This window comes from Castor canadensis, chromosome 17 (genome assembly GCF_047511655.1).
Source record: "Castor canadensis chromosome 17, mCasCan1.hap1v2, whole genome shotgun sequence".
Lineage (NCBI taxonomy): Eukaryota > Metazoa > Chordata > Mammalia > Rodentia > Castoridae > Castor > Castor canadensis.
This window is the reverse complement of record NC_133402.1, coordinates 9070455-9097506: the sequence shown is the minus strand read 5'-3', so window position 1 is coordinate 9097506 and position 27052 is coordinate 9070455. Positions and strand designations below refer to the sequence as shown.

Sequence of the window (27052 nt, the reverse complement as noted above, 5' to 3'; positions counted from 1 at the left end):
GTGGCCCCATGCTCCACCTCTACCCTACATCCCACTTAGTTCCGGACTTGCCCTGGTGTCTACACCATGCCCCTGGCCTGGCATGCATCTGCTCCCCCGTGCCTGGCTGTGCTGACTTATTTGAAAACAAGTTCAGTTTGCTGTGGAAAGTTACTATAGCTATTCAGTACCAGGCCACATGGGTATAAAAAGAAGGTGATCTATCACTGCCCACCTGTCACCAAGGGGAACAGGAAGAAAAAGACCAGTACACCTGGGCAGAGCCACTGATGTGCCCCAGCAAGCCATACCTGATGACCTCCCAGAATGTTCTCATAGCTAGGCTCACATCAAGGGATGGTGGGGGGTCTCTACCCCAGTGAGGATTCTCTCTTTGTTGTGTGTCAGTCTAGTAGAGCTCACAGAAGAGTAAAGGTGTGTCCTGTGCAATGCCCCAAAGCACCAAGAGAGGGCACTGCAAAGGCTGTGACAGGTTGAGGGAAGCACAGGTGGAAATTCAAGAGGACCAGGTCTGAAGGGATGGCTCAGGAAAAGTTGATGTGCATCCTAGCTCCTCCCTGCTCCACGGGGACTTCAACATGCAGCAGGGTGGGATGGAGGAGCTGCCTGTTTCTCACTAGACTGGGGACCATCCTGACAGTGAGGGTGACAGCAATCAGAACTGAGGACTATTCACTGGACTGATCAACTTTTGGTATATAAAGTAATCTGATTTTCACAACTACCCAATTTTCTAGGTGAGGAAACTGAGACCCCCCCTCCGCCAGTTTCAGGAACCTGCCCAAAGTCATACAGCTAATGGACAACACACTTAGTGTTGGAACCCTGATAGATTCTGACTTGGAGTCCCTGCTCTTACCACTGAGAGGAGGAAGAAAGGAAGGGAGGGATGGAAGGAAGGAGGCAGGGAGGAAGGAAAGAGGCAGGGAGAAAGGAAGGCAGGAAGGAAGAAAGGAAGGAAGGAAGGGAAATTTAAAAGTTGGGGGGTAAGAAGTGAAGTCAGGGACTAGAGGCATGGCTCAAGTGGTAAGGGCACTTGCCTCACAAGTGTGAGGCCCTGAGTTCAAACTCCAGTTCTGCCAAAAACAAAAACAAAAACAAAATCCAAGTCAATTATATTCAAGTTTTTATTGCAAAGAAACACTGGATGTTAACAAGCTGGGGAATAGTTGCAGCAAGTTTCCAAAGAGCTTATTTTCAATGGTGTGTGGAGGTACATGCAGACCCTGCAGCAAGCAAGAGCCAGACAAAGCAAACCCATGGCAGCTGGGGGTGATGTCCCATAGAATAGCTCAGGGTGTCAGAGCCCCGCATGGGCCCAGTTACATTGGCACACCTGACCTGGGAGAAGTGGGGTGAGTTACAGGGGAGCTCAGCCCCAGAGCAGCTGTAGCTGAGTTGCTAGAGAGCCTCAGGCATAAGCCTCTAGTGACACCTATCGGAGCGGAGGCCTGCTGTGATTTGGCAAGGGCTCAAAGCTTCTCCAAGACTTTCTTCCTTATTCACAGGGAGGAAATCCAGGCTCAGATTAAGATGTACTGAGGTACCTGGGTTGGTCACTCTGCAGAGAGTGCCCTCAGTCCTGACACCTCTACCTGTCTCCTTGGCAGTGCTCATCCCTAAGCAGAGCCTGTACCCTATGACAGCCATTGGAGATGGGGAGGCTCTGAGACTGAGGGTGCAGGAAGGAAGCAGCCAGACCACAAAGCTCCACCGCCCCCAGTGGTCAGGGTGGAACTGCAGCCTCTGAAGTGTGGGCTTACTTCCCAAGGAGTGAGGTACAGACTACAGAATGGGCTTTTTCATCCAGTGGCTGCCACTAAATAGGTCTGTGAGCTTTTTTTTTTTCTTTCTTTTGAAGCAGGCTAGGCTGGCCTAGAACTTGCAATTCTCCTTCCTCAGCCTCCAAAATGCTGGGACCCGTGAACTTTTACTGAAAGCCACACACAACTTCCCTTTTACGTTAGGAAATAAGAAATAAGCGTTATCTTTCTCAACACCTGTTATCAATCTCCCTGCTGCTTTTAATAGCAGCAGTTCTCAGTGTGAGTCGGGGAAGATATAAACAGAGAGAGAAAACTGCTGGCCTCAGGCCTTAACTGAGAAAGGAGGCTGGCGCTTTAAAAGCAAAATCCACCAGAGCCTCCTAACAGCCTGCAGATGCTCTGGGTAAGGAGTTCCCAGAAGAAACGCAGTAATGCAATGTCCAGCGTGGAGATGTGGAGGCTCCATGGCAGCACGGCTGACACCCTTCAGCATCACGTGCTCCTGCCTGAGCACATCTGTCACCGAGGAGCTCCAGCTGGTTGCCCCTGGTCCCTTTTCTCACTGGCCTCTAAGAATCATCCCATAAATCCACAAACAGGAAGCAATGAAGCATTTTTCAGCTCTTTCTCAAGCCAAGAATTTCAAAGTGATTTTAAAGCTTTGGTCACACGAGGCAGGTCTCCCTTCTGGGGTTTTTCCAAGGAACTGGGATTCTGCGGATGATGTATTATTTGATGCAATGGAGTGTTTGGCAGAGAACTAAATAATGAGGCAAGCATATTTCTGGAACTTTTAAAAAATAAACAATATGTAGATGGTTGGTAATGTCTAAACATTTTCTGAATGTGAAAGATGGTGGAGGTTTGAGGGAACACAGCTGTGTGGCCTCTACACACTCATGACAGAGGCAGGAATTCCAACTGTAGGAAGTCTTTTTTGGCACCTCTTTGATGAGCAAAGATGGGATGGAAAAAAGGAGTGGAGCACAGGGCTGGCTGGTTTTAGGGTGGGCTGAGCCACACAGCAAGCTCTGCCCATCTGGCAGGTGGCCTTGGTGTTCCTACCAACGCCATTCCCTGAACTGTGCCCCTTCTGACCACCTGAGGTATGGAAGGTGGAACCCTGCAACCACCTCTGACCAGCTAGATAGGCTGACAACACTTAGTAGATGGATGTGCTTCAGGCACAATGGCAAAGGTGGATAGTGGTTAGTGTCCTTTGGGGAAGGGCAGTTGGATAAGAGCTGTCATTCGTATCATTATACCGAACTCTGAGTCCAGCAGTTCCATCACATGAAACCCTTCCCACTAAAGCAACGCATTGGCAAGTACAGTTGCTCACAGAGCTGCCACTCCTGGTCCTCTATGACAGTGAGTGACCCACACAGCGCAACATCCGTCGGCAGGGTGGCTGTGCACAGGACAGGATTCAGAGCACTGCCATTAAACACAACCATGTGCAGTAAGCTCCACCTTCGTGTCCTGATGCAGGAAACTCCAGAACAAGATGAATAAGGTCCCAAGTATGTGAAAACTAGAGCTGCAGTCATTCACTGGATAGGTATTTTCTATGTACCAGACCTGGGCGAGGGTTAGGGTGACAGTGGAGTCTCTGTAGGAAGATGAGCATGGATATGCGCAAGTGCAAGGAGCTGAGTCTGGAAGGACCACGCCTTGACAGCGCTGAGATGGGTGAGGGGCTTAGAGAGCAGCTGCAGGCAAGTGGGCCGTGGAGGAGGGACCACTTACACTTTTTAGTGAATAGACTGCATAGTTTGAGCCTTTTACAATGAGAATGCGTTCCTCTATCAGCTGGTGGCCTAACAAGTACACCTGTAAACGGCAAAAGGATATCATGGCCTAGACTTAAATGGCAGGGCCCCAACATACCTTGGCCAGGATGGGCATCCACTCTAGGCTGCCCAAGAGGGAGATGGTGTTTGGAGCCAACCTATTTTCCAGCCACTGCCAGGGGTTTGATGTGGCATCACTCCTAGGCCCATTGAAAATAGGTTTGCAGCGCACTGACATGGTCCACTCCGGAGGGGGCTCAGCTCATGGCTAGAGGTCATAGGCATATTCTCAACCTGAGACTGTCATCAGAGGCCATATCAGCTAGTCTTCCTTAGCCTGCCTCCAGTCCTGGAGTCACAGTGGCCCTTGCCAGGTCGCTCTCTCTGCATGTGAGACAACACCCCAGAGATTTTCCTCCTCCTCACCAAACCCCTCACCCACTCCCAGCTGGAAGTGGAACCTGGAAACTGTCCCCAGAGCAGCGGCCTGTACACTGGAGGCAGAAATACATCAGGACCCTCTGGCTAAAGGGTGCCTGAGTCCACCAGGTAAGGCCGAGTGTGGAGGGGAGAGTGAGGGACCATGGGGGCCACGCACCCTGGGCTCTGAGGCTGGTCTGCCTGTCTTAGCTGTGTACCTTTGGGCCGATCACAAGGCCTCTCACAGCTTGGGCCTCAAAGCCTAAGGTGAGGCTGTTAGCTGCTTCTCAAGGGCAGGATTCCACAGGGTTTCTTTCATCCAAAACATATGGCACTTGACAGAGAGCAGGGCCCCACGTTACCCACACCACGGGTCTTCTCCCTTTGGGGGCAGAGAGCACACAGGTGATACAGCCCCAGAGCTTCTGGAGCACAGGGACTCGAAAAGCCCTTAGGGTCACCCAGGGCTTCCACTGCAGCTCGCAGTGCAGAAAGCTCTGACCAGGAGCTTTCTGACTCGTCTTGCCCCAAACTTTCCTCCTGGTCACATAAACTGGGAATAGCACCCTCACCTCACTGGGAACTGGGCAAGACCTCCCAGCTCCCACTTCCTCTGGGCCTCTGTACCCATGTCAAGAGAGACCACAGAGTTCATTAACAAATGCAAATTCTGTACCAGTCTGGCAGCCACTGGGCAAGAAACTGGCATTTTAAATGTCTGTCCGTGATGACTGTGATAACTTCAGTCTAATTTACTTCTATCTATTTCCCTGCCCCTGGAAGAAGCATTGGTGAGAGAAAGAACTTTCTTACTTGGGCCAAAACAACCTGGGATTGAATCCTATGAATGCACAAACTTGGAATGCATCTCGGCCTAATTTGAAACAGATGTTCCACTGGGGAAAAAAAATCTGTGCACATTTACTATCTATAGGCCATAAACATGTAGTTTAGGCCAGGCCTGGTGTACATGCCTATAATCCTAGCTACTCTGAGGCCAGCAACCTAGGGAGACCCTGTCTCAAAAAAAAAAAAAACAAAAAAAACAAAAAACAAAACTAGAGGGTCGGGGTGTATTAGAAAGCTTGCTTAACATGGGTGCAATCCCTAACAACACACACACACACACACACACACACACAATTAAGACTCATAAAGTGAAAATATTAATATGGTTCTTAAGAGTGCTTCACTGCTGTATGATGAGGGTCACAGATGACCCCAAGGAACGGGTCTCTTCCTGGCTTGTCTATGAGCTGGACTCTGAGGCAGGTGGGCACACAGATGGCCTCACAAGTACACCTTGCATGCAGGCCACACAGGGCACTGGAGAGAGCCTTCGATGGCACACATGTGTGTGATTTTACACTCTCTCTCTGCCATTCTGCATTCAGCTTTTTAGGGGGAGTGAGAAAACAACCTACTTGGCTTATTGATCCCATCACATCTTGGGCAAAGCTTAGGACTGGCTTAACCTGCCCACCTTGCTCTGAGGGGGAAAAATGGTAAGTAGATTCAAAGAAAAAGATTGTATAGATGATACAGCTGGTTCTGTGGCATGGTAAACATCTGAAAGGTGGGACTTGAAGGCCTCCGTTTGGGGGTCCTTGGTGCCTTGGCACAGAACCTCCCCACCCCACGCCAGTGGAGTGAGCATGAGTGGACTGCAAGGAGACAGACAGGGCAGCCCCAACATCACATGTACCAGCGGGACCTGGGGGGGTCTCTCTGGGCAGTGGTATGAAATAACTTGGCTCCAGCTACCACCACCATCTAAAGTCTACCTATCTTGGCTAACAGGGCAACAGAGCGGGACTGTCTCAAAAACAAAATAAAAAGTAATGGGCAGTTATTTACTAAAGAGTTAATGTGACAGGTATGTACTATAGAACGGCGCTGTTAAAACAACATAGATTGTCCAGGTCATGGAAAGAGCGGGTGAGGACTTGAGCCAGGTGGGCTGCCCCCCGTGTGTGTTCCTCTACTTGCTGGGCCAGGGCATGAGCCTGGAGCCCAGTCCTGAATCTTATCCCTGACTTTGTGTGGTGCTTGTGCGTACAACCCAAAAGCCAAGGATGCCACAGTTCGCAGGATGGAAGCATCACCAAGTGTAAGCACAACTCCAACAACAACAGCAATAATGGCACCTATGGTCAACACACGGCCTCCCTGGTCAGCAGCTGTTACTTATTTCTACTTCACAGACAAGGAACTGAAGGCCTAAGAGGTAAGTTACTTCCTAGAGTAACAGAGCTGGAACCAGGGCCTCGGCCAGCGTCCCCAAAGGTTATGTTCACATCCCCTGTGCTCTGTAGCTCCACCAGGAAGGCTCTGGTCAGGCTACACAGGCCACCCCAGTTCTGCTGCCCTTCAGTATGGACAGCCGGCTTGCTTCCCAGGCTACCCTTTTTCCAGGGATGGGAGTGGGGGAGGTGGGGACAGTGGGGTGTTAATTCCTGGAACTGAGGGTCATTTCCGGGGTTTGCCCTGGTGCTTGACAGTCAGCCAGCAGCACTGCGGTTTAGGAATGTAATCATTTGCAAATCAACCCCTGCCCCAGGCAAGTGGGCTCACCCAGTTATTTGCCTAATGTCCTGAAATTGATCAAGGCCAAATCCATCCAGTTCTTTCCCTTCCCTTTCAGTTTCAGTCTCTGCCCAGCAGATTTCTTCTTGCCTCAGGGTGGGGGCCTGGGGATCTGATCCCCCAAACATCCTATGCTGGTTGCTGAGCTCAGAGGCTCCCAAGCAGCAGGCTGCAGTGTGTGCCCATCAGTGTGGTCATGGCTGCAACAGTCAGTGCTTGCTATCCCTGCCCCAGTTCATTTTCCCACGTCTTGACAGTTTGGTGAGGCCACTAGAAAAGAGCAAAACTCAAGTCCCTTGGGGCTGAAGCATTAAGAGCTGGAGTGTGGGGAGAAATGACCCAAATAATGTATGCACATGTGAATAAAAAAAAAAAAAAAGCTGGAGTGTGGCCTCTAGTTCCTTCTCATTTCTCTGCCACTGAGGAGGTGGGCGGGTGCCAGGCAGTGCAGCTAAAGGATGGGGGAGCCTCTGCCAGCCTCACCTCTAAGTGACAGGGCAAGCAGGGCTCCTGGGACATTAGAGGGAATAATAAATAATCTCTGTTGTGTTAAGCTGTTGGTGAAGCTGTTACTGCAGCGTAACTTGGCCTGACCTGATAAGCACAGGACATGACACTTGGGACCAGGGTCCCACACCCACAGTGTGACAAAGCCATTTATGATCAAGACAGCAGGGCTGTTCTTGGCTTGGGCATCCCCAGACCACCACTGGAGAGTATTGCCTGCCAGGAGCTTATCACGTGCATACTTTTCGAAATACTTCCAAATGCCTTTGCCTGCCAAGTGCTCCTTCTGGTCTTCTGTTATATGGTTGCGGGACCTCGTTATTCCCATTTCACAGCTGCAGAAACAGAGACCTGGAAGTCTGAAGGGCAGCCAAGGCCACACAGCAAGTGGCAAGGCTGGGACTTGGTTGAGGGTCTGTGGTCTCCAGGGTGCTTATGGGCACTCAACATGAGGCAAGCTCTTTCCTTTAGGAAAACCATTCTGTGTGTTGACAAGCCACAGACATGACCCCTGACCATCAAATTAAGGCCTGTGGAGTGAAAATAGGGCTGTCATGATAGCTCTGATAGCCTGGCTAAAAACCCCTTACTGCAGTCCTTCTGGGACCTAGGATGTGGGGTCCTATCCACAGCAAGGTCTTGGCTGAGAAGGGTGTCAGACAGGTGTCTTCTGCTCCCTCAGACAATGACAGACCCCTTTGGGAGACGGGCTTCTAGAGGTGGCTCCCCTCCCCCATCCCTGACAAGGGCTACCATTCTCTCTGCACAGGGGCTGCTGATTTATGTGCAAGGCCAAGGAAAGGCCTCCCTAAACCAGGCCCATTGGCTGGTGAGTTATTCCAGTCGATGTGCAGCCATCTGGCCACAGGCCTTTTCTGCCTTCAGGACTGATGTCATGGTGTTAATTTTCCTCGAGGTAATCACCATCCAGCCTGGGCTACCTCTTCCTCTGCAGCATCTTCAAGGGGCATGGGTCGAGGGCAGGCTTTCCAAGGAATGGAAGGGCACAGGGTGGAACGTAGCTGATTTACTCTGTATTCTGACGTATTGATTGACCTTTAGAGTTTAAATTGCCTGCTTCCACCATGGAGATGACTCACACAGCCAGGCGAGTTCAGAAGACTAATGCTGGGCCCTCAAATCAAGTCTTGATCTCATTCCAACTTCCCCATGGGAAAAAAAGGCCAACCCAAAGTGGAGAGCCATGTCAGATGTCTGTCAAATGGCTGGGTTGACAGCCATGCCCTGAAGCCCTAGGATCACGGAGGGAGTTTTAAAAACAAGGCTGATGTCCTCATTTGTGGGCTCAGTCCCTAACCCACTCTCTTATTTCTAATCACCCATCTGTAACGAATCTTCAGAACACCTACCACATGGTAAGGTGTGAGCAACAGTCAGGGGTTCTGCCCCAAACTAGCTAGGCACCTACTCAAATCAAATAGCCACACAAAACAGGCACTTACCACCCGCAGCAGGAAATGCTGTGAACTAGACATTGGGTGATCAGAAAAGGTTTTGCTGGGAAGTGACCTGTCTGCAGAGAGCTGGAGGATGTCAAGGAGTCAGCTGAGCAAAGGAGGATGGGGTGCTGCTGTGGCACTAGAAAGGGTCAGGAAGCGGGGTCAGCTGTGCTCAGGTCACAGTGAGGGACTGGAAAAGGATGGTGTGGTGGGCTCCCAGGGTGGTCTTAAGGCTGGAAAGAAGGCAGAGGGTCAGACCACTCAGATCCTGATGGACCAGTAGGCAGTAGGGCTTGGGCCTTGATGCTGCTGTGGGCAGAGGCAGAGCCATCCTTCCCCCTCGTGAGGCAGACACACGGACCCCTCAAACAGTAAGCTGAGCAGGCAGAAGGCTGGCCCACCTTCTGGGGCCGTGGTGAGTATTCTGGGCCTGAGCCCCATCTTTGTCCCAAACAAACTGCTGTGGGGGAACTGACGATGTTGCTGTGTGTGCTGAGTAGGAAAAAGGGTCTGGAGTGGAAAATGGTTGGATGATGCTGGGTGGGATGAGTGGAGGTGGGGCTTGCAGGGTAAGATTGAGGACTCTGGAGTTGACCAGGCCCTGGGCTCAGATGCTGGCTAGGCCCCACCTACTGGGGGGCCCTGTACATGAGAATGTTCAGGCAGCACCCCACACAAGGTGAGCTGCAGCTCTCATCCCTCCCATCTGCTTGACCAGCTCTGGGTCTGCAGGACTCTCAGAATCTTTGGCCGGGCTCTCTAGGAATCCCCTGCTGCTTCAGGGCTGGGGCCAGGAGGACAAGCCTAAAGACTGCAACCTTGCTTGCAACTCCCAGCTACCCCTAGTTTCACCTAAACTGGTGGAGAAGCCACAGATGGGCTGCTAGTTATCCACCTTCCACAATTCCCAGTGCTAACTACAACCTCATACCCACACACAACTGAAAAGCAAAACTAGAATGTAGGTTCCCCAAATATGGAAGTTAAAACCTCTTACCCTGGCTAGGTGGCTCTGCTCCTCAGGACCCAGCTGAGTTTGGCCTCGGGAGAAACTATCCCTTTCCTTCCAGAAGGTGACAGAAGGATGTGGAGAGGCAGCACCGGGTAGACATGCTCTACCATTGAACTACAGCCCCAAACACCATTAACCTCCAAATTTTAACCCAAATGACTTCCTGTGTTTGGTGTGGCCCAGTATCATTTAGGGAGTGGGGGCAGCTGGCTCTTGTTTTCAAGAGAAACACTTTCTTCACGGCAGGAAGAGAAGTGAAAGACTGGACAGGGGTCCCCGGGGAAGGGCAGCACTTGGAGAAGTGGCAGACACCAGGAGCCCTGGCACTATAGGCTGAGTAACAGTCAACAGCAGATCTGGGTACCGTGATTTACCATGTGTACACATGCACACACACATGCACACACACATGTACACACATGCACACACATGTACACACACATGCACACACACATGCACACACAAGCACAGTTTCTAAGATTACTGTTGAAATGGAGAGCAGTGTTATAGAACTTCAGTTTGCATATGTATATTTGAGACCTGAATCAGTATGTTTTTCTGTTACAGTCAATAAAAACTCTTAAACCCCACCACTTTAAGACCAACCCTCTGTAGCAGACCACTGAACAAATGAACTTTCTAATCCTTCAAAGTCTAATTTGACTCCATTTGGTTGGCAAGGCCCCACCCTCTGGCTTGGGATGGCTGTCCTGGGTAGATGTCTGTGGGAAGAAATGAAAAGGCCCTGAGTGTGAGGGGCAGTCTGGGAGACCAGGTGGCCATGGAGAATGGTATTTGAGCCTTTTAGAGACAAAAGGCAAGGAAAGTCTGAGAAGAAGTATGCTGAGCTACCAGAGATGGTATACAGGGGTAGGGTGGAGAAAGAAGACTGGCGAGAAGGCAGGACACAGCTGGGCACCCAGGCTTGGGAAAGGCAGCAGGTAAAGGCTAGGGACATTGGAGGGATGGTGGGGTGGGAGGAGTAGGGCCAAGAGAAGAGTTGCAACTAGAAGCACAAAAATGGGGCCCTTGCTAGTTCTCACACCAGTGGCCTACACAGGGCTAAAAAGCCTCAGGGACCTGCCAAGGCCCTAAAAGCCCAGTCACAGAACCCCAGAGCACTTGCCATTGATTCTCAGGGGCTCTTCCACTGCACAGTGTCACCTGGGTCCAGTGTATCACACAGAGCCTGCCCCATCTGCTTCCAGTTTCCATAACCCAGGTGGACAAATAGCGGCCCCAAAGTTGCCCACACTAATCCCTGGAACTTGTGACTATGTAATCTTTAAACAGGATTCACAAGATTAAACTAAAGCACTTGAGATGGGGGGGTTATCTGGGTGAGCTGGATCTAACTAGAAGGGGTCCTTCAGAGTAGAAGAGTGAGGCACAGGTCGGAGGGACTCAACTTGCTTTTGCTGGCTGAGGAAGAAGCCACAAGCCAAGGAATACAAACAGCCTCTGGAATGTAGACAAGGCAAGAGGACAGGTGCTCTTAGCCCAGTGAGACCAAAACCATTCTTCTGAACCCCTGAACTGGTGTGGGTTTAAGTAGCTAAGTCTGTATACATTTGTTACAACAGTCACAGGAAACCAACACATTACCTGGTGCTCTAGACGTGGGCTACTGAGCAGGGCTGCCAAGCCCACCTCTGTGTCTTCACGCCAGTGCCTGCGGCATCCTCACCTGCCTATACCTGTCAAGCAGTCACTCAGAACACACAGGGCACGAGCACTGGCTCTCAAGCAATTCTCAGCCTCCTGGCCCCAGCAAAGCCCCAGTTACCCTCTGTCCACCTGTTGCTCCCTGCAGTACCTACACCCATCTGCCAATGGGTCTCACTCCTGCCGGAGGAGGGCTGGCCTTATCCTTTTCTGTAGTCCTGGCACCTGACCCAGAACCCACCAGGCAGCCGGGGATGGATGGACAGAGGGGTCCTAGCCCAGTCTTAGCAAAGGCTGCACTTTGAGCTGTGTGCTTGTAACCTGGTGCCTGCCTCTGACACAGCATGACACGGGGCAGGCTTCTGAGCCTCTCTTTGCTCTAGCATCCTCATCCATAAAAGAAGGTGACAGCAGGACCTACTTGGCCAGTTTGTGGGGGTCCAATGAGTTAAGATCCCAGGAAACAGGTCACTCAATACCATCTGTGGCACCATGGCAGAGGACGACACCATGACAGGAAAGGAAGCAGCTGAGGCCAGGGGCCTGGAGAATTCAGGAAGTGGCAACATCTTGCCTGGAACCTTCCTTCTGCTAGACACAGCCTGGGACTTGCACTCTCCCTCTAACTTCTGCTATAGGAGTCTGGTAGCAGGGCTCACAGGACAGACAGAGGCAACAACAGAAACAGAGCTCAGCAGGGAGTGGAAAGCTGCAGACTTCCATTAAATCCCAGGTCATGGAGAATGCAAAGCAGAGTTGGGAAAGAAGCAAGTCCTATGAGAAACCAGTTAAAGGCTAAAGGTTAACAGGAGTCATTTAAATGACATTCAGTATTTCCTGGCTTTGTACAGCTCTGGAAAACCCCAATTGCATTTAGAAAAATGCAAAACATATAAGATTCAAAGGGCTGAGTATGGGTAAGAAGAAAGATGAATGCGAGAGATAATTTGGATGCACTAAGTTGAAAAGCCAGGAAGTTGCATGGGTTTATTTATTTATTTTGGCAGGGAGAGGGAAGAACCTGAACTAAGTTGGTGTAAAAAAAAAAAAAAATGGTGGCCCACTAGACCAAGGAGCAGAGGGGAAGATGGGGTGAAATTCTCAATTCACTTGTAAACTTATAAACAAAGAGTTCAAAAAGTTGTAAGGACTGGGGAGGCCAGCTCGGCCCTGCCAACTTCTGAGCCTTCCTAGTCTGGCTGTCTAACTCTGGCCTGGACAGTTTGCTCCTCAAAGCATTTTTACAACCTTGCTGAGACAGAATCACTGTTCCCAGGACCCGCACTGGCTCAGGACAACTAGGAGTGTTAGGAGCAGGCTGGGGTTTCCATGCTGAGAATTGTGAGCTCTGGAAGGGAGCCTCCTGCTCCACCCAGACTCAGTGATTATAAACAATGTCAAGCAGAACAGTTGAGTGACTACCTGAGTGTGCACTCATACATGGGAGCTGCAGGGTGGGGCATTCAGCTCTGAAGCACAGGGAAGGGGAGGGTGGGCAGGATGGGACACGAGGATAACATCCAGGAAGACCCACGCATCAAAACAGACACTTTTGCTTTCAGATAAGGTGCCCAAGGTGGAGATGCTGACCTTGACCTAGGCAGAATCACACCAGGCAAGGTTACTGGCCAGGACGGGCCTTGCTGGAGCCACAGGACAGCAGAACCCGTGACTCCTCCTGCCTCTCCCAAGCACCTCTCTCCATGCCCAGGTGACACCCAGGCAGACACTGCATTGCACACGTCTTGCTTTCCAGAGTGCTCAAGATAGGGCAGTTAAGGCCAGCTGGGGCCAGTTCATTGAGGGATGTCACACTTGTGAGCATGACCTGGAAAATACACGGTTTCGGTTTCCACCTTGGAAGCCAACTTTAGGACCTAGAGAGAGTTGAGATTGTATTGCAGACCTCCAGCCACCTCGCCAGCAGGCAGGCAAGGAGAACTCCCAAAGGGAACTGGACTTTGGAAAGAGCAGCAAAGAAGAAGCGCTGAGTTCCAGAACCTTCCTCACTATGACTAACCCCATGGTTCTGAATACTGGCTGTGCAATGAATCTGCTAGGAAGCACACAGATGTCAGGGCCCAGCCCAAAGCCAGAAAAACAGAAACTTTCTGGAAAGGAGCCGCATCCCACTGACTTGGAAACCACTGGCCTCCCCTTACCTGCTGTGCCAGGCTGCCAGGTTAGGGGCAGATTTAATGGCCCAGAGCATCTCCTCAGCTGGGCAGCTGGGCAGCTGGGCAGCTAGGCAAGGACCGTGTGGCAAAGGAGCATTCTCTTCTATTTTCAGACAAGTCAAAGTAGAAATGACTTAATTTAGGCTTTAAAATGCCCCAAGCTTGGTATTCTGTACATCTCTTCAAAGCTTAGCAAAGTGGAGAACATCTGCCATTCCGTGCACATGGACTACTGTGCCATCCATCGTGTTGATCCCCAGGACTCTGTAGAGCCTCTGGCTTCTACCAGGGTGTCTGTTCTTTAACAGACTTCAATGGACATTCTGCATTGTTCCAGGGGCTCCTGAGCCTCGTGTGGTTTATATTTAGGCTTCTGCCCAATCTGAATGGAACCATCTCCCTGAGAAGGTGGGAGGGGCTGGTCTCTTCCCCAGCCCTGTCTGTTCTTCTCATTGGGTCAGAGTGGGCTGGAGGGGGACGACTGACTGGAAGCAGAGTGGGGTTGGTAAACAGACCAGACATTGGGGAAAGTAGCCAGTGGCTTTCTGGGCCAGGAGAGGTGAGGGGCATGGGGGTGGCCCTCTTCTGATTTAGACCTTCATAAAGGTCACACTGTCTATCGCTGGTTCAGTCTCCCCAGAGATTTGTTTTGGGTGTTCTGTGGTTGATCAGCTATCAGGGCCAGAAGCCAACCTTCCCTCCTGAGGCCTAGGCAGCCATTAGGTTCTGTGTCACTCCTTGCAGCTGGGCTGGTGGAGGAGGTGGGTGTATCATGAGTGGGAAGCCATTGACTCCAGGAGAGGAGCTCTGTGTAGTGGTGAGTGGGCCAGAGTGAGGGTGTCTTGAAGCACAACGTTAACCCTCAGCCCGACTCCCCCACGAATTCTTGTACTGGGTCTTAAAGCCAGCCAGGTACCAAGCAAGCTGGCTTCAGCAGGCAGTGAGACGAAGCACAGCTGGGACCACTGGGGAGCCAGCAGCCTAGAATTCTGTACGCCTGGGAAGCACAGTGAGGGACAGATGGAAGGGGGGCACACATGGTGCAGGGCCCTGCAGGTGACAGGACTCTGGAATTGACCCTGAGATAGGAAGTCTGGGCCCCTGAAGGGCTCTGATGTCTGCTTTGGTGGAGGAAGCCACCCCAGTCAGAGGGCTGTGTCCCAGTCCTGAGCAGGGTGGAGAAGTTGCACAGGTTCTCCATCTATTTGACGATTGAACTTGACAGGATTTGCTTGAGCATGTGGTTGCAGGGATAAAAGGAAGACAGGAAACAAGGTACTGGAGGTTTTCAGCAAAGTTAACACTTACTTCCTGGGGAGGATGGGGCTCAGATAAGAGCTAGAAGCCAGATGTCCAGCTTCTTGGGCCACTCATAGGTAACAACCCATCCTCCCCAAGACCCCGTGAAGTACAGCCACAGAGATCTGAGGTGGGAAGGCAGAAACACATCAAGTGGCAGTGCCTCAGGGTGCCAGAGCTGAGACTGTCCTGCCAGCAGGATCCGTCCTTGCCCCTGACAGCATCCAGAACCTGCCCAGCACAGAAGGACAGCTACCAGCTGCCCTCCTAGCTGAGCAAACAGAACCATGGCCCTGTTTTCAAGTGTGTGGGAAGTCAGGGCTTTGGGAAAAATATTCAAACTGTAGCGTGCCTTCAGTAAAAACAATCATTTTAATAGGCAAAGAAGGAAAAGGCTTAAACCCAGTCTCCCCTACTTCCCCAGTGTGCAGACTGGAATGTAGAAATCCTGCTTTGGAGAGGAAAAAAAAATGTTTGTCTTGTTCACAACTGTCCTGGAACCGCTTCAATCCACAGCCAACCAAAGAGCGCACAGTCATTAGGTGACCTTGTGATCTCAGCAGAACATGTCTCTCTAATGTAGCTCAATTATGATTGTAAGTTTATAAAATGGGGAAAGATTACAGGAATATACATTAAACCACATCAATGAGAGCTACTAAGAAAAAAATAGGTCCAGCAGACAGGTACCAATCAAATAATCAATATGCAGGAAACAGCTACATCACCCTGCTTTAAAAGAACCAAATAATGCTGCAATTGGATTTACTTAAAAATTTTCCACTTGAACAAAACTGACAGCTGTATTATAATCACATTTCCAGTCAGTTTATAAGATACAAATTTCATTTCTCCTTATTTCTACTTCATTTCTGAAAAGTGGCCAGCAATATTATTCATCAAGCACACGGGGAAAAAGTCTAATTCATAGAGAGAGGAAATGTCGTTAATCCCGTGCTCCCCATTTCCTTAGAGAATTGGTGGTTTCATTCAAACATGACTGTTTCTGATCCATCCAGCTCAGAGCCCCAGTTTTAAAGCAGAGTAATGGGGTGGGAGGAGGAAGAAAAAAGAGAAATGCCTTAGCCCTTAGCTGGAAAATGATTTGGGGTTCTTCAAATCATTGAAATTGAGACGATCCACATTTTTAGAAACTGCCACCATGGGTACAAGATTCTGGGGCTATTTTGGGGGAGAAAAGTGTGTGCTGGGAACCTGACTATTCAAATGTACCTAACAAGGGACAAACATCATTATTCTAACAATACAGCTGCCTTAAATTACACAAAACAGTGTTGAAAAATGCCACTGTCATGTTAATGAAAGTCTCGGAGTGTCTACAAATAATTAAGGTGGCTGCTGAAACTTGAATCAGTTCAATCCAACAACCCCCCCCCTTTTTTTGGCAGGGTTTGAACTCAGGGCCTCACGTTTGTCAACAAGTCCTTTCTGAGTGCCTACTGTGTACCAGGTGCCATGCCAGGCACCAGAGAGACACCAACCAAGTGGGAGGTGCTCGTTTGAGGTGTGCCCAAGGGGAATGGAGCTGTAGAAAGGAGGCCAGGAGATGGAAAGCTCTCCGGGCAGGAGCCAGCGCACAGCACTGTAGCTAGGGCATAGAGATGCACCAAGACACAGGCAGGAAGAGGAGCACGAAGCTCATAGGGGAGGGGCACCCTGAAGGAGACACTGGCCAGGGGAGGAGGCAGAGGGCTGGAGTGGGAAGGGGTGGAGCTACAGGGGCTGCATGGCTGGTGAGCCCAATTGTGAGGTCTGCAGTGAGACAAGTCAGCAGGTTGGGTAACAGGCCTGCGGGGATGCCCACCAGGGTGCCCCACCAAATGAGCTCCTGGCACTGGTCTGTTGCTCCCACTGAAGACCGGGTATGGAAGGGGGAGTGCAGGCTGAAGGGCCATTACCCACACTTGCCTCCACATCTGACTCTGCAAATGACAGGTACCCACTCACATCTTGGTTTCACCTTAACAACACTGGTTCACTTCAGCATCAGCACTAAACAAACTGCTTCTCCAGGACCCCTGCTGGGATGCCAGAACTACAGGCCCCCGAGGAACCACCCAGGTCTAAATGAAAGCCCAATCAGTTGCCCGCTCTCCTGAAAGTCATTTCTCCGAGAAACCTCTTCTAACTAGCAATCCGGGGTGACCTTGTCCACCTGCCATCATGGATCCTGGAAAGGACAATCGTGAGGCTTTGCTCTGTCAGATACCTCCAGAGACTCTGTAGTGGACAAGAAAGCATCTCAAGGATCAGTGTACAGTCTACGTTCACTGAGTTGGATGCTGGATATCTTTTAGTTTATAGGATACAGAAGCAGACACAATCAGCCCTACTTTATAGAGAGGTGAATTAATTTGCCCAAGGTCACACAGCTGGGATTTAAACCCAGGCTTTCTGAAATCTAGGGAATATTCCATTCCCTATGTATTGAATGCTGGATTTCCAACAACTTGATCTCTCTTTCCTGACACATTCTTAAACTTCTATTTTGAAAAATTTCAAACTTCCAGACAACTTTAAAGAAAGTACAATGAGCACACTCATTCCCTTCACCTTGAATCACACCACCTGTTAACATGCACTGCACTCGCTCCCCTCCTCCCATCCCCTTCGTGCCCACTGTTTTCTGAGTGGTCCCAAAGTGGCAGACACCACAGTAACGCACTTCAGCCAAGGACAAGGATGGACTCCACAGAGCCACAATGCTATCATCACACCCAGGAAACATAATACTGACCTCAACCCTATTGTCAAATTATGGATTCACATGCAAATTCCCCAATTTCCAGAAAAATGGTCTTAATTAAAAGCCATTTTTGATTTTCTTAGTGCAAGATTCAATCAACACCCATAGCTGCCAGTTCTCTTTAGTTCAGATAACCTAAGAATGGTACTTCCATCCTGCCTCCCTTTTTTTGGGGAGGGGGGTAGTTATCTCATGTCTGGGTATTTTATTGGTTTATCTCTCTTTTTGGTGCTTAAACCCGGAGATACCCCCAGCTCAGCGTTAACATTTCTGAAAGCTCAAGTCAGGTATCTCCTAGGATACTAGGATATTTACACATTCTGGATTTGCTTTTCATGGTCTTTATTATTTGTGCTATTTTCTCATTTTCACCAAGGTAAGGCACATGACCGTGACTGGGCCATCAGCAAAATAAGTCAACACGGAGAATTTTCCAGAACTGAAAAATAAGACCACAAAACTCATTGGTTTTGCAAGACAAATCAATGATCTCACATTTTCAAACCATATCATTTGCCTGGGGAGCTCCATAACACTTTTGCTAGACATGCATCTCTATGCAAGGAGAGGGGCTGGTAGAATGGTTCAAGTGGTACAGTGCCTGCCTAGCAAGCATGAGGCCCTGAGTTCAAATCCCAGTACTGTTTAAAAAAAAAAAAAAGCTACTCCCTTCTAGGAAGAAGAGGCCCAGCAGGGAGTCCCAATGTGCCTCAAAGCTCTCATATGCAATGGAGCTTGACAAAGCAGGCAGGGCATGAGGACAGGGGAAGATGGGGGAACACATAGGTCTTTCAGAACATTCATAGTCACAATTGTGTTCATCAGCAAAGGTTGGATGAGAAAGGACTTAGGCTGGATCTCAAGGCTGGAAGAATTTGGAGCAGCATCACATGTGGGCTTCCACAGGCCTTTAGTCTCTCACAGAATGCTAATTTTGGAGAGCAAGTGGTTTTGTGGGGGTTAAGGACACAGCCAAGCAAAGGTCCTGAGGTATGAATGTGCCTGGCATGTCTGAAAAAGAGCAAGAAGTAGAGAAAGGTTATGCCAGAGGGTGTTCAGGTTCAAGGGTCACTGAAGGACTGTATTTTGAAAGGATGACATGCACACTGAGTTGAGAAGCAGTTGATTGGATAAGAGCCTGCTACAATGATCCAGGTGAATGCTGATGGCAACTCAGAGCAGGGTACCAGGGTGGAGCAGGGAAAGATGGGAGGTGACATTTGGTGGGAAGAGCTGAGTACGTGCGCTCACCAACTGAAAGTTGAGTATGAGAGAAGTGGGGAGGTGGGGGGGTCAAAGACGTGCTGAGGTCAACTGAGATGGAAAGGCTCCAGGCTGCTTTTGTAGGAAGCTTGGGCTCTGAAGTGCTCCTGGTGAGCAGGAGATGAGCCATGAGGTGCAGCTGGACACACAGGCCTGGAGTTCTGTGGAGGCTCGTGGCTGGAGTCAAGGGTGTTCCCCATGAGAAGGGGTGGCCTCTTGCTACCTGTGGGTACACAGGCCCTGTGTGGCCAATCTTCTTATACTCAACAAGATAGGTAGTTAGGTTTCTACAGTGAAATATCCTGACTTTAAAATGTCAGTGGCTAACACAAATTTGCTTGCAGACATTCTACTGCCCACCAAACTATCTGTGGACCTACTTGCCTGAGGACCAGCAGTTTCAATCCTGTATCTGTTTTACAATAATCCTGCAGAGTGAACACTGATGTTCCCATTTTATCCATGAGAGAGCTGAGGCTCAGAGAGGTCAGTTTGTCCAAGTATCATGGCCAGGAAGAAAAGAGCTGGGATTATACCAAACTTTTCTGAGACCCAAAGCTTCCTCCATAGCCTTTGCCTCCCCTCTTAAACAAGCAGACCCTGGTTAGAAAGAGCCAGGAGGGCAGAAGGAAGGTCTACTACAGCCTGACTTGCCAGAGGTGACACAAATGAGGTAGAACTGCTGTCGTTGATGATTAGCTTCAAAGGCACAATGGTGTGGGATCCAGAGGACAAGCTGGATCCAATAGGATGGGTCTCTGTGCAAGGAAGAGCCCTGTGCCCAGGCCATAGAACAGGATGAAGCAGAGCTCAGGGATACTTGCCCAGGCAAACCAGAGGGCATGAGCCACATGTGGACCCCACCTTGTAGATGAGGCTTCTGCAGGATGGCTGTGTAGGCTCCTCCTCCAGGACTGGCCCACCTCATGAGGAACTCACCATTCTCCTGCCCCTGCCACCATGTACCCAAGTTCAGATCCCCAGAGTCAGTGGGACTCTCCAGCTCTGCTGTGACAAGTCAGTCACAAAATGTGTCCCCACCCTGTCCCAGCCCCCTGTACCCATGGCACTGATCCCTACCTACATCCCTCCTAAATGGTCTCACTGCCATTGTGCCAGAGCTGATCTAGGCACTGCACATTCGTTGCTCCTTCCCTCCTCTGGTTAACTTCTTCTCTGCAAAAGCTGAAGCCTCAGGAGCTGTGGCAGCCTATGTAAGGGACTCTGCAGGAACCCAGGCTACTCGTCTACAGGACTTTGAGGGAACCATGGCTGCCACAGCTGCTAGCCTAAAGGATGCTACAGGCAATGCCAGGGCAGGCTTGGGCTCTCCATCCAGGTGCACTGGCCCATGCTCATAACCACGAAGCCACAGGTCCTTTATAGCCCCTCACTACAGGCCAAAGGCCTCTGCTGGATCCTATGACCTGGAGGTGCAGCTCTAGACAGATGTTCCACAGGCAAGCCTGCAATTGAGACACAGCCACTGTGTTCCTTTGCTGCTTACGTGAGAGACTCGTCACCTCCCTTAGGGTCTCACCCACCTTGGCCTTACTTCTGACATACTCACTTCTGCATTTTCTCATAGAAAGTTTTGGCCCCTTCTGGTGTGGCCCCTCTTCTGAGAGGCCTTCCCTTGCCAGCCTATGAGGAATTTTCTCCCAGTTATTTTCCAGCAAGGAGCCTGCTGGTCAACTTCATTTACCTACTTGCCTATTACTGGTCTGCTCCCTTCTCTTCTCTTCCCCTCAAACTGGCTGCACCCAAAGACCAGAGGCCAAGTCTGGATTTTGCCATAATCACATCCCAGCTCCTGGTCCAGTGCTGGCATACAGTAAGTACTAAATAAATGGCTGAATGAATGCTTGCATGGATTTTGATGGAACAGATTTTCATTGAGTGTATTCTAAGATCAGAAGACAAGACTTGATGCATATAGCATGTGCTGTGGCTACAACCATGTGTGTGTCAAGTGCCCACATGAATGGAACTGGAAGGAAGCTGGGAGCCCAGCATCTCTGACTGCCTGGGGCCTCTCAGGTGCCTGGACAATGGGTGAATGTTCCCAGTACCATGATGGCCCGTGTCATTTGAAGATAGGCAGGAATCCTGTCGGGGCTCCACGGCCACACCTGGGCAGGAGCCTGGGGTTTCTCCTCCAAGCCTGCTGGTCCTCGGAGCAGTTGTTATCAGTGGGCCACAGGAGTGAAGGAGTACCACAGCCCCTCCTATTGGCCAGAGCTGTCTTTCCTGTCCCCAGAGAGCTCACATGTCAGGGACAAAAAGCTTTAAACAGTTCAGCATACGCATGCAGGGCATGGCTCAAGCAGAAAGCGAAGTGCATGTCTCTCAGCAGTGGTGGCAGGGAGCACAGCCAGCTCTGCACCTGAGCACCTACTGTGCGCCCAGGGCAGTACAATGAGCACGGCACATGCTCTCTCTGCCCCTCCCCAGCCCTCCCTGAGCATCTAGAGCTACTCTAGAGGCCAGGCCACTAAACCTCCTGCGCATGGAGACCCCACAAGGGAAGGCCTCAAGGCTGATTACTTTCAGCTCCACTAGAGGCGGCCAAGCCACTGACCAGGAGACAGGTTGGGAGCACAAAGGGGCACTAGCTCCACCTCCAGGGCTGTCCCCACCCCCACCTCCAGCCCAAAGCTGTGTGCCACCACCAGGGCTGGGGACACTTGGGATTTGCAAATGGTGGCAATCAATTCAATTAAGAATAATGCACAGTCCTTGTCTGTTAGAGAAGTGTTTAAAGAGGCAATGATATGCGGGTTCCATTCACTTTAAACACCGGGTGGGTGGGTGCCAGGGTATTTTAAAAGGAGTGGAAGATAAAACTACCAGGGGAGAAGGAAAGAAATGCCAGAGCTGAGGCTGGGGTGTGGGGGCAGTGGTGATGCTCCAAAGAGCTCATCTATCTGGTCTGCTCTCCTCTCCCTTCCTTCTCCCCTATTCCCTCCTTTGGCACAGCCCATGACAGTCAGCTGGGGACCTCTGTCAGCTGGAGACCTCTACCCAGTGCCACTCTCCCTCCTCAGCAAACAACCTTTCAGCATGGGGAGGTAAGCATGTTGCTTTCCTGGGTATGACCACACCTTTTGATGCTCTTGGGCAGAAGCCACCTTTGGTGCTAGGGCTCACCTGCTGCTGGCCAGCAAACACTTGAACTGGCTCCTGGGGAGTGTTCTTCCTGCAGTGGTTTCTTATCATAGTCTGATGAGGTCAGTAAATATACTTTATGTCACCGCTTCCTGCTGTGTGGAGCGGCATTTCTTTAAGCCATCAGGCCTTATCAAGGGAGATAACAGTTGACCAATCCCAAATCTCTCTCCCTGAGTCAGCTTCCTCGAACAAAGCCCAGCTTCCAGTCATCAGCCCTCACCCAGGGTGCTCCACCTTCACAGGTGCAGAAAGCACTTTGTGCACTGCAAAGTATGATCATTTCTCCCAGCATTTATGAACAAACAACATTGTGTAAAAAAGAAGCCAGCTCACAACACATGCATCTTATTCTAGTACCATGCACTTTTAAAATCCATAACCCCAATATTTTCTGAATGTCACCCTCTTTAGCAAAAGACATAATTTGCAATCAGATGGGGTAAAGACAGACAGCCCTTCTTAATGGCCAACTACCCAAAAAGTCTTAGTTAAGTGATCTCCACTAGCAATCTAATCAATTAAAATTGATAAGTGAAATACTTGTAACCTTTATTTCAGCGGACCATTCCTAGGGGGAGGAGGGAAGGAATGTGAATTCCCAGCATGAAATTTAATTCCATTTCATGGATGCACACATTCTCAGTGCCCTGCTGTTTTCCTTCCTCTACTTGGATTAGATCAGAGAAAGACTGGGTTATGATTTCAGCCATCTCGATCAATTTAAACCCTTACAGAAATCACCATGGCCATTTCTCCAGGGGGAAAGGGCCAAAGGAGACGAATATAGAGCACAGAAGGGTTACAGCTTTGTTTTTCCAAGAAAGGCAAAGATGAAAGAGAATCAACAAGAGGAAGGCCAGAAAAAATGAGACAAGCAGGTGACATGCACAGGTCTTATTTCAGATCTCCAGCTCTGGGTCAGGCAGTATGTTCACTCTTCAAAAGCATTGTGGCATTTCATCTGCAGGCCACACCAACACGTGTGCTGAGCACAGTTACGTGCTAGGCACTGTGCTCAGTCACCCCATACTTCCTATTACACTTCATTCAATCCTCAAAACAACCCTGAAATACCAGAAAGACCACTCCTTTATTCGTGCTAAGGATGGAACCCAGGGCTTCGTGCATACTAGGCAAGTGCTCGACCACTGAGCTACACGCCCAGCTCCAACCACCCCATGTTACAGGCAAAGAAAGGGAGGCTCTGGCAGCAGTTTTGGTCAACTGCTCAAGAGCAGTGGTGAGACCTCTGGCTTGAAAGCCAGGGCTCAGTGGTCATGATCACTGGGCACACAACTGAACAGTTTTGCCAAGACTCACTGAATCACACACTAAAGCTTGGTGAATTTTCCTCTATGTACATTATACATCAATCAGTCTGAGCTGAAAGCACAGCAGAGGAGCCATTAGCTGTTCCTGTCTGCCTGACCTTCACCTCTCCTTTGACATTATCCTCTGAAGGCCTCCTCCTTCCTCACACTCAGGTGACAGGGTCAGAAGGACCTGACTCTACTTCTGTGTTCAGGGCGAGTCAGTGCCTCACGTTCCTCTTACCACTGATCCAGGTCATTGAGAACTCTACCTCAGACTTTTGTAACTGCTTCTGTCTGGGCTGCTTAGCTGGCAGAGAGAACTCCAAAGCTGCTGGATTCTACAACCTGGTGAAAGGCCTCCTGGGCTGAAGCTGGACTAGAGGAAAGCAGAGCTAAATGATGGAGAATGGCAGCTTCCTGACCGTACTGTTTTGAGTACCCAGATCCAGCCATGCCTGAACGACAGAGCTACTCCTGGACATCTAGTGACATCAGCCATTTCCCCTTTCTTTTACCACCAGCCAGACTAATTGGGGTTTTCTGCCTCCTATAACCAAAGATTCCTAATAGACCACCATGGTGTCCTTCAATGTGCACATGTCCCATGGCAAATGGAGGAGAGAGAGAAAGCTGTACAAACGTGGGAAGGGTTCTAGGAACCCAACCAGACTTTATACCCATTGTCTCTTTTAAGACTCAGCCACCAGCCAGGTGGTACATGACTGTATTCCAGCACTCAGGAGGCTGAGGCAGGAGGATGGTGTGTTCCAGGCCAGCCTGGGCTACATAGTGAGACCCTGCCACAAGTGAATAAAAGTGAATCTCAGTCTCATGTTATGGAGGAAACTGGGCATGATCAGACGGGCAGCCCAAGGCTACAGGCTGAGCTGAGGGTCTCCAGAGCCCTCATGCTTACCTTGACACTGGTGACTTGGTTTTGCCAACTCCTGTGGGCATCAGCAGAATCCTTTAATCAGTGGAGCCCACAGAAAACCCTTACAACACAATGCAGTCAAAGCAGCGGGCCCGCTCTTGCCCGAGCCTCTCAACACCCTACTTAGACCTTTCAGCAAAGCCACTGCTTTCCAGTAAGCAGAACCTGTAGAGATGCTTGGAATCTAGGGACCTTTCCTTCAAAAGTTCATAGGCCATGCATACACGCTGTACACGGTCACTGAAAAAGGGTATCACAAAATGCACATCACATACCACCACCCCTGTGGTGTGTGTCAGCAGAACTGGGTCCCCCATCTCACTCACTCAGGTCCAGGACATCATCGGTTTTGATCAGGTCCTCTTCCCGTGTCAGCGGCAACTGGGTCTCAGGTTCTCCTCGTAGCTGCAGTGACAGGGAGCGCAGCATGAAGAATACCCGGATGGCCTGGACGGGCAGAGAGCAGAGAGCAGAACTGCAGAGGCGGTTCGGGTGGGTGACTCTTCGTTAGAAAGAAAGGAAGGCAAGGGACCACACATAGTCCCATTTCCAGCACTGCGACCTGGAGCGGGCCCAGCAGGACAGAAGGGGAAGCCTGCCCTTCAAGTCATCCATGGGCTAGGTTTGGGTCATTTCACTGTCACCAAGCACCTGCACCTGCCAGCACCTGCCAAGAGTGAGGTCCCTGCTCAGCATGAGCCTGAGTCCTAGTCAGGCATCCAAGACCCACGGAGAGGAAGGAGCCAAGGTTGTGCTTCCAGGGAGGCCTGGACTTGGCCTGCCTTTCCACCCAAGCCAGCAGAGGTCATGGAATCCAAAGCACTAGCAAGTGTTTTGAGGTCCTGTTTGTTGATGGGGCAGGGGACAAGAGCAGAGCATGCATATGCCTTTGGTGATTGAAAATCCTGCCCCCAGGTGGGCCTCTCCACCTCTTGGCCTCTACTTCATGGTGAAGAGTGTGCTACTGGCAGGGCTGAGGGCTGGTACTCCCAAGGTGCCCTGGGTGTGGCAATGTCTCCTGTGTGCCCCTCAGGCTTTTCCCAGCCAGCCTTCGGTGGGTGGAGATGGCTCTGCCAGCACAGGGATTTTTGGCCCAGGACAAGGGTGTCTGTCAGAATCCAGTGTGGCCATCAGACATCTTCCAGAGAGCACAAAAGAGGCAGAGTCCCCAGAAGCCAATGAAATTATACAGGAAGCGGCTGTTAGCCCCAGAAGCAGGCTTGCCACCAACTAGAGCCAGGAAGCAGAGGGCAATCCACATGACAGGGTGTCTCTAGGCCTTTCTCCCAGCATGGAGTCATGGGCTAGACGAGGGACACAGCTCCAGAGGCAGAGACAAGGTCCACACTGGAATCCCAGCCCTACTATGCTAGACAAGGCCCCAGCTTCTGTGAGCTTCATTTTCCTCATCTGTGACTGGGCACAGCAATCCCTAACTCACAGGGGTATGAGACAGCCCCAAGATTAGGCTGGAGGGGAAGTGGCTAGCACAGTGTTCTGTAAAGGGTGGCCATCCAGTCACTTGAAAGGCACAATGCTGGGCACAGAGAAGGTGTGGGAACAAGTCACTATCACTACTGGGGAGCTGTACCAAGATAGATTCCAGTGTACTTTGGGTCTTCTTATTTATGGCTCTGATGGCTTCCTTCATCCAGGAAGGTACCTCCTGAAATAAAGAAGGGGATACATTCCTGCCTGCAAAGAGCGGAGATGGCACCACCTTCTGATGACCCCGGCAATGAGGATCCATCAGCCTGCCTAAACCCTGATCCTGCCTTGGCCTCGAAGCAACGAGAGGCCTTGGATAGGTTCCTAACGCAAAAAACTGTAAGAGTACTCCTACCCCACCCCCACCCCGGGGTTGGATGGAAGTAACACAGTCCTCTCTGTAAACCAGAAAGCACTCTCTGTAAACTAGGAGAAAACAGCTTCCACACTGTGATGCCGGTGGTGGCATTAGTATCTGACCTCAATGTCCTTAACAGGTTTGTTTTTGGTTTTGGTGGTTCAGGGGTTAAACCGTGCTAGGCAGGGGCTCTACTGCTTAAGCCATTGCATCAGCCTTTTTTGGGTTGGTTATTTTTGACATAGGGCCTTGCTTTTTATGCTTGGGCTAGCCTGGACTGTGATCTTCCCATTTGTGCTCCCCCAAGTAGCTGGAATGACAGGAGCATGCCACCAAGCCCAGTTAGCTTATAAGATGGGGTCTCACGAACTATTTGCCCAGGCTGGCCTCAAACTTCAATCCTCCCAATTTCTATTTCCAAGTAGCAAGGATTACAGGTGTGAGCCACTGTACCTGACCTGTCCTTAACAGTTTTTAAAGCACAGTCTTCCTCTGTACCAATCAGAAGACAAAGAGGTGTCCCTCCACTGAAAACTAAAAAGAGTTTCTATCTAGCAAGCACTCATTGCTTGCCAGGGGCTGTGTGTGTTTTATTGTAACTTTAAGTCTCCAGGAGGAGCTGAGTGGGCAGAATGACCTTGGTTCATACAGCTGCTAGGGCTGAGCTGAGAGTCCACAGTACCAGCCTGTGTCACTTAACCCAGTGCACCAGGAAATGCTAAACCCCAGGCCAGCCCAGTGCAGAGAAACCAAGATGTGGACAGTCACTGGAAGTATCGGGTGGTCAGAGCTCTTAGGTAAGGAGTCATGACTTCAGGAATGGGGAAAGAAGAAGCAAAAGACTCATCACAGGCAGGCTGGGGCACTCCATGTGTGGCATCTCCAGTCCTCTTTGGGTTCTGAAGGCAAACACCCTAGCAGACCATAGATGGGCATGAGAAAATAGAAACACACAGGCTTTCTTCAGCCTATCACTCAGAAAACCTACAGCTTCCCACTGAACGTTAAAGAGTTCCCAATGTGGCTCCTAACGTAGCCCTTCTGGTAAAACATCTACTTTTGCTCTGCAAATG

At 50.4% G+C, this 27052-nt stretch overlaps 1 protein-coding gene across 6 annotated transcripts in view; it reads right to left on the bottom strand.

The window, feature by feature from the left end:
- Clec16a (C-type lectin domain containing 16A) overlaps positions 1-27052 on the bottom strand; it is a 189389-nt gene that overhangs the window by 66315 nt on the left and 96022 nt on the right. For all 6 annotated transcript variants that reach the window (XM_074059112.1, XM_074059113.1, XM_074059116.1 and 3 more), the window contains one exon: positions 24460-24580. In XM_074059112.1, coding sequence (XP_073915213.1) covers positions 24460-24580 — 121 coding nt within the window. The remainder of the gene's footprint in view (positions 1-24459; positions 24581-27052) is intronic.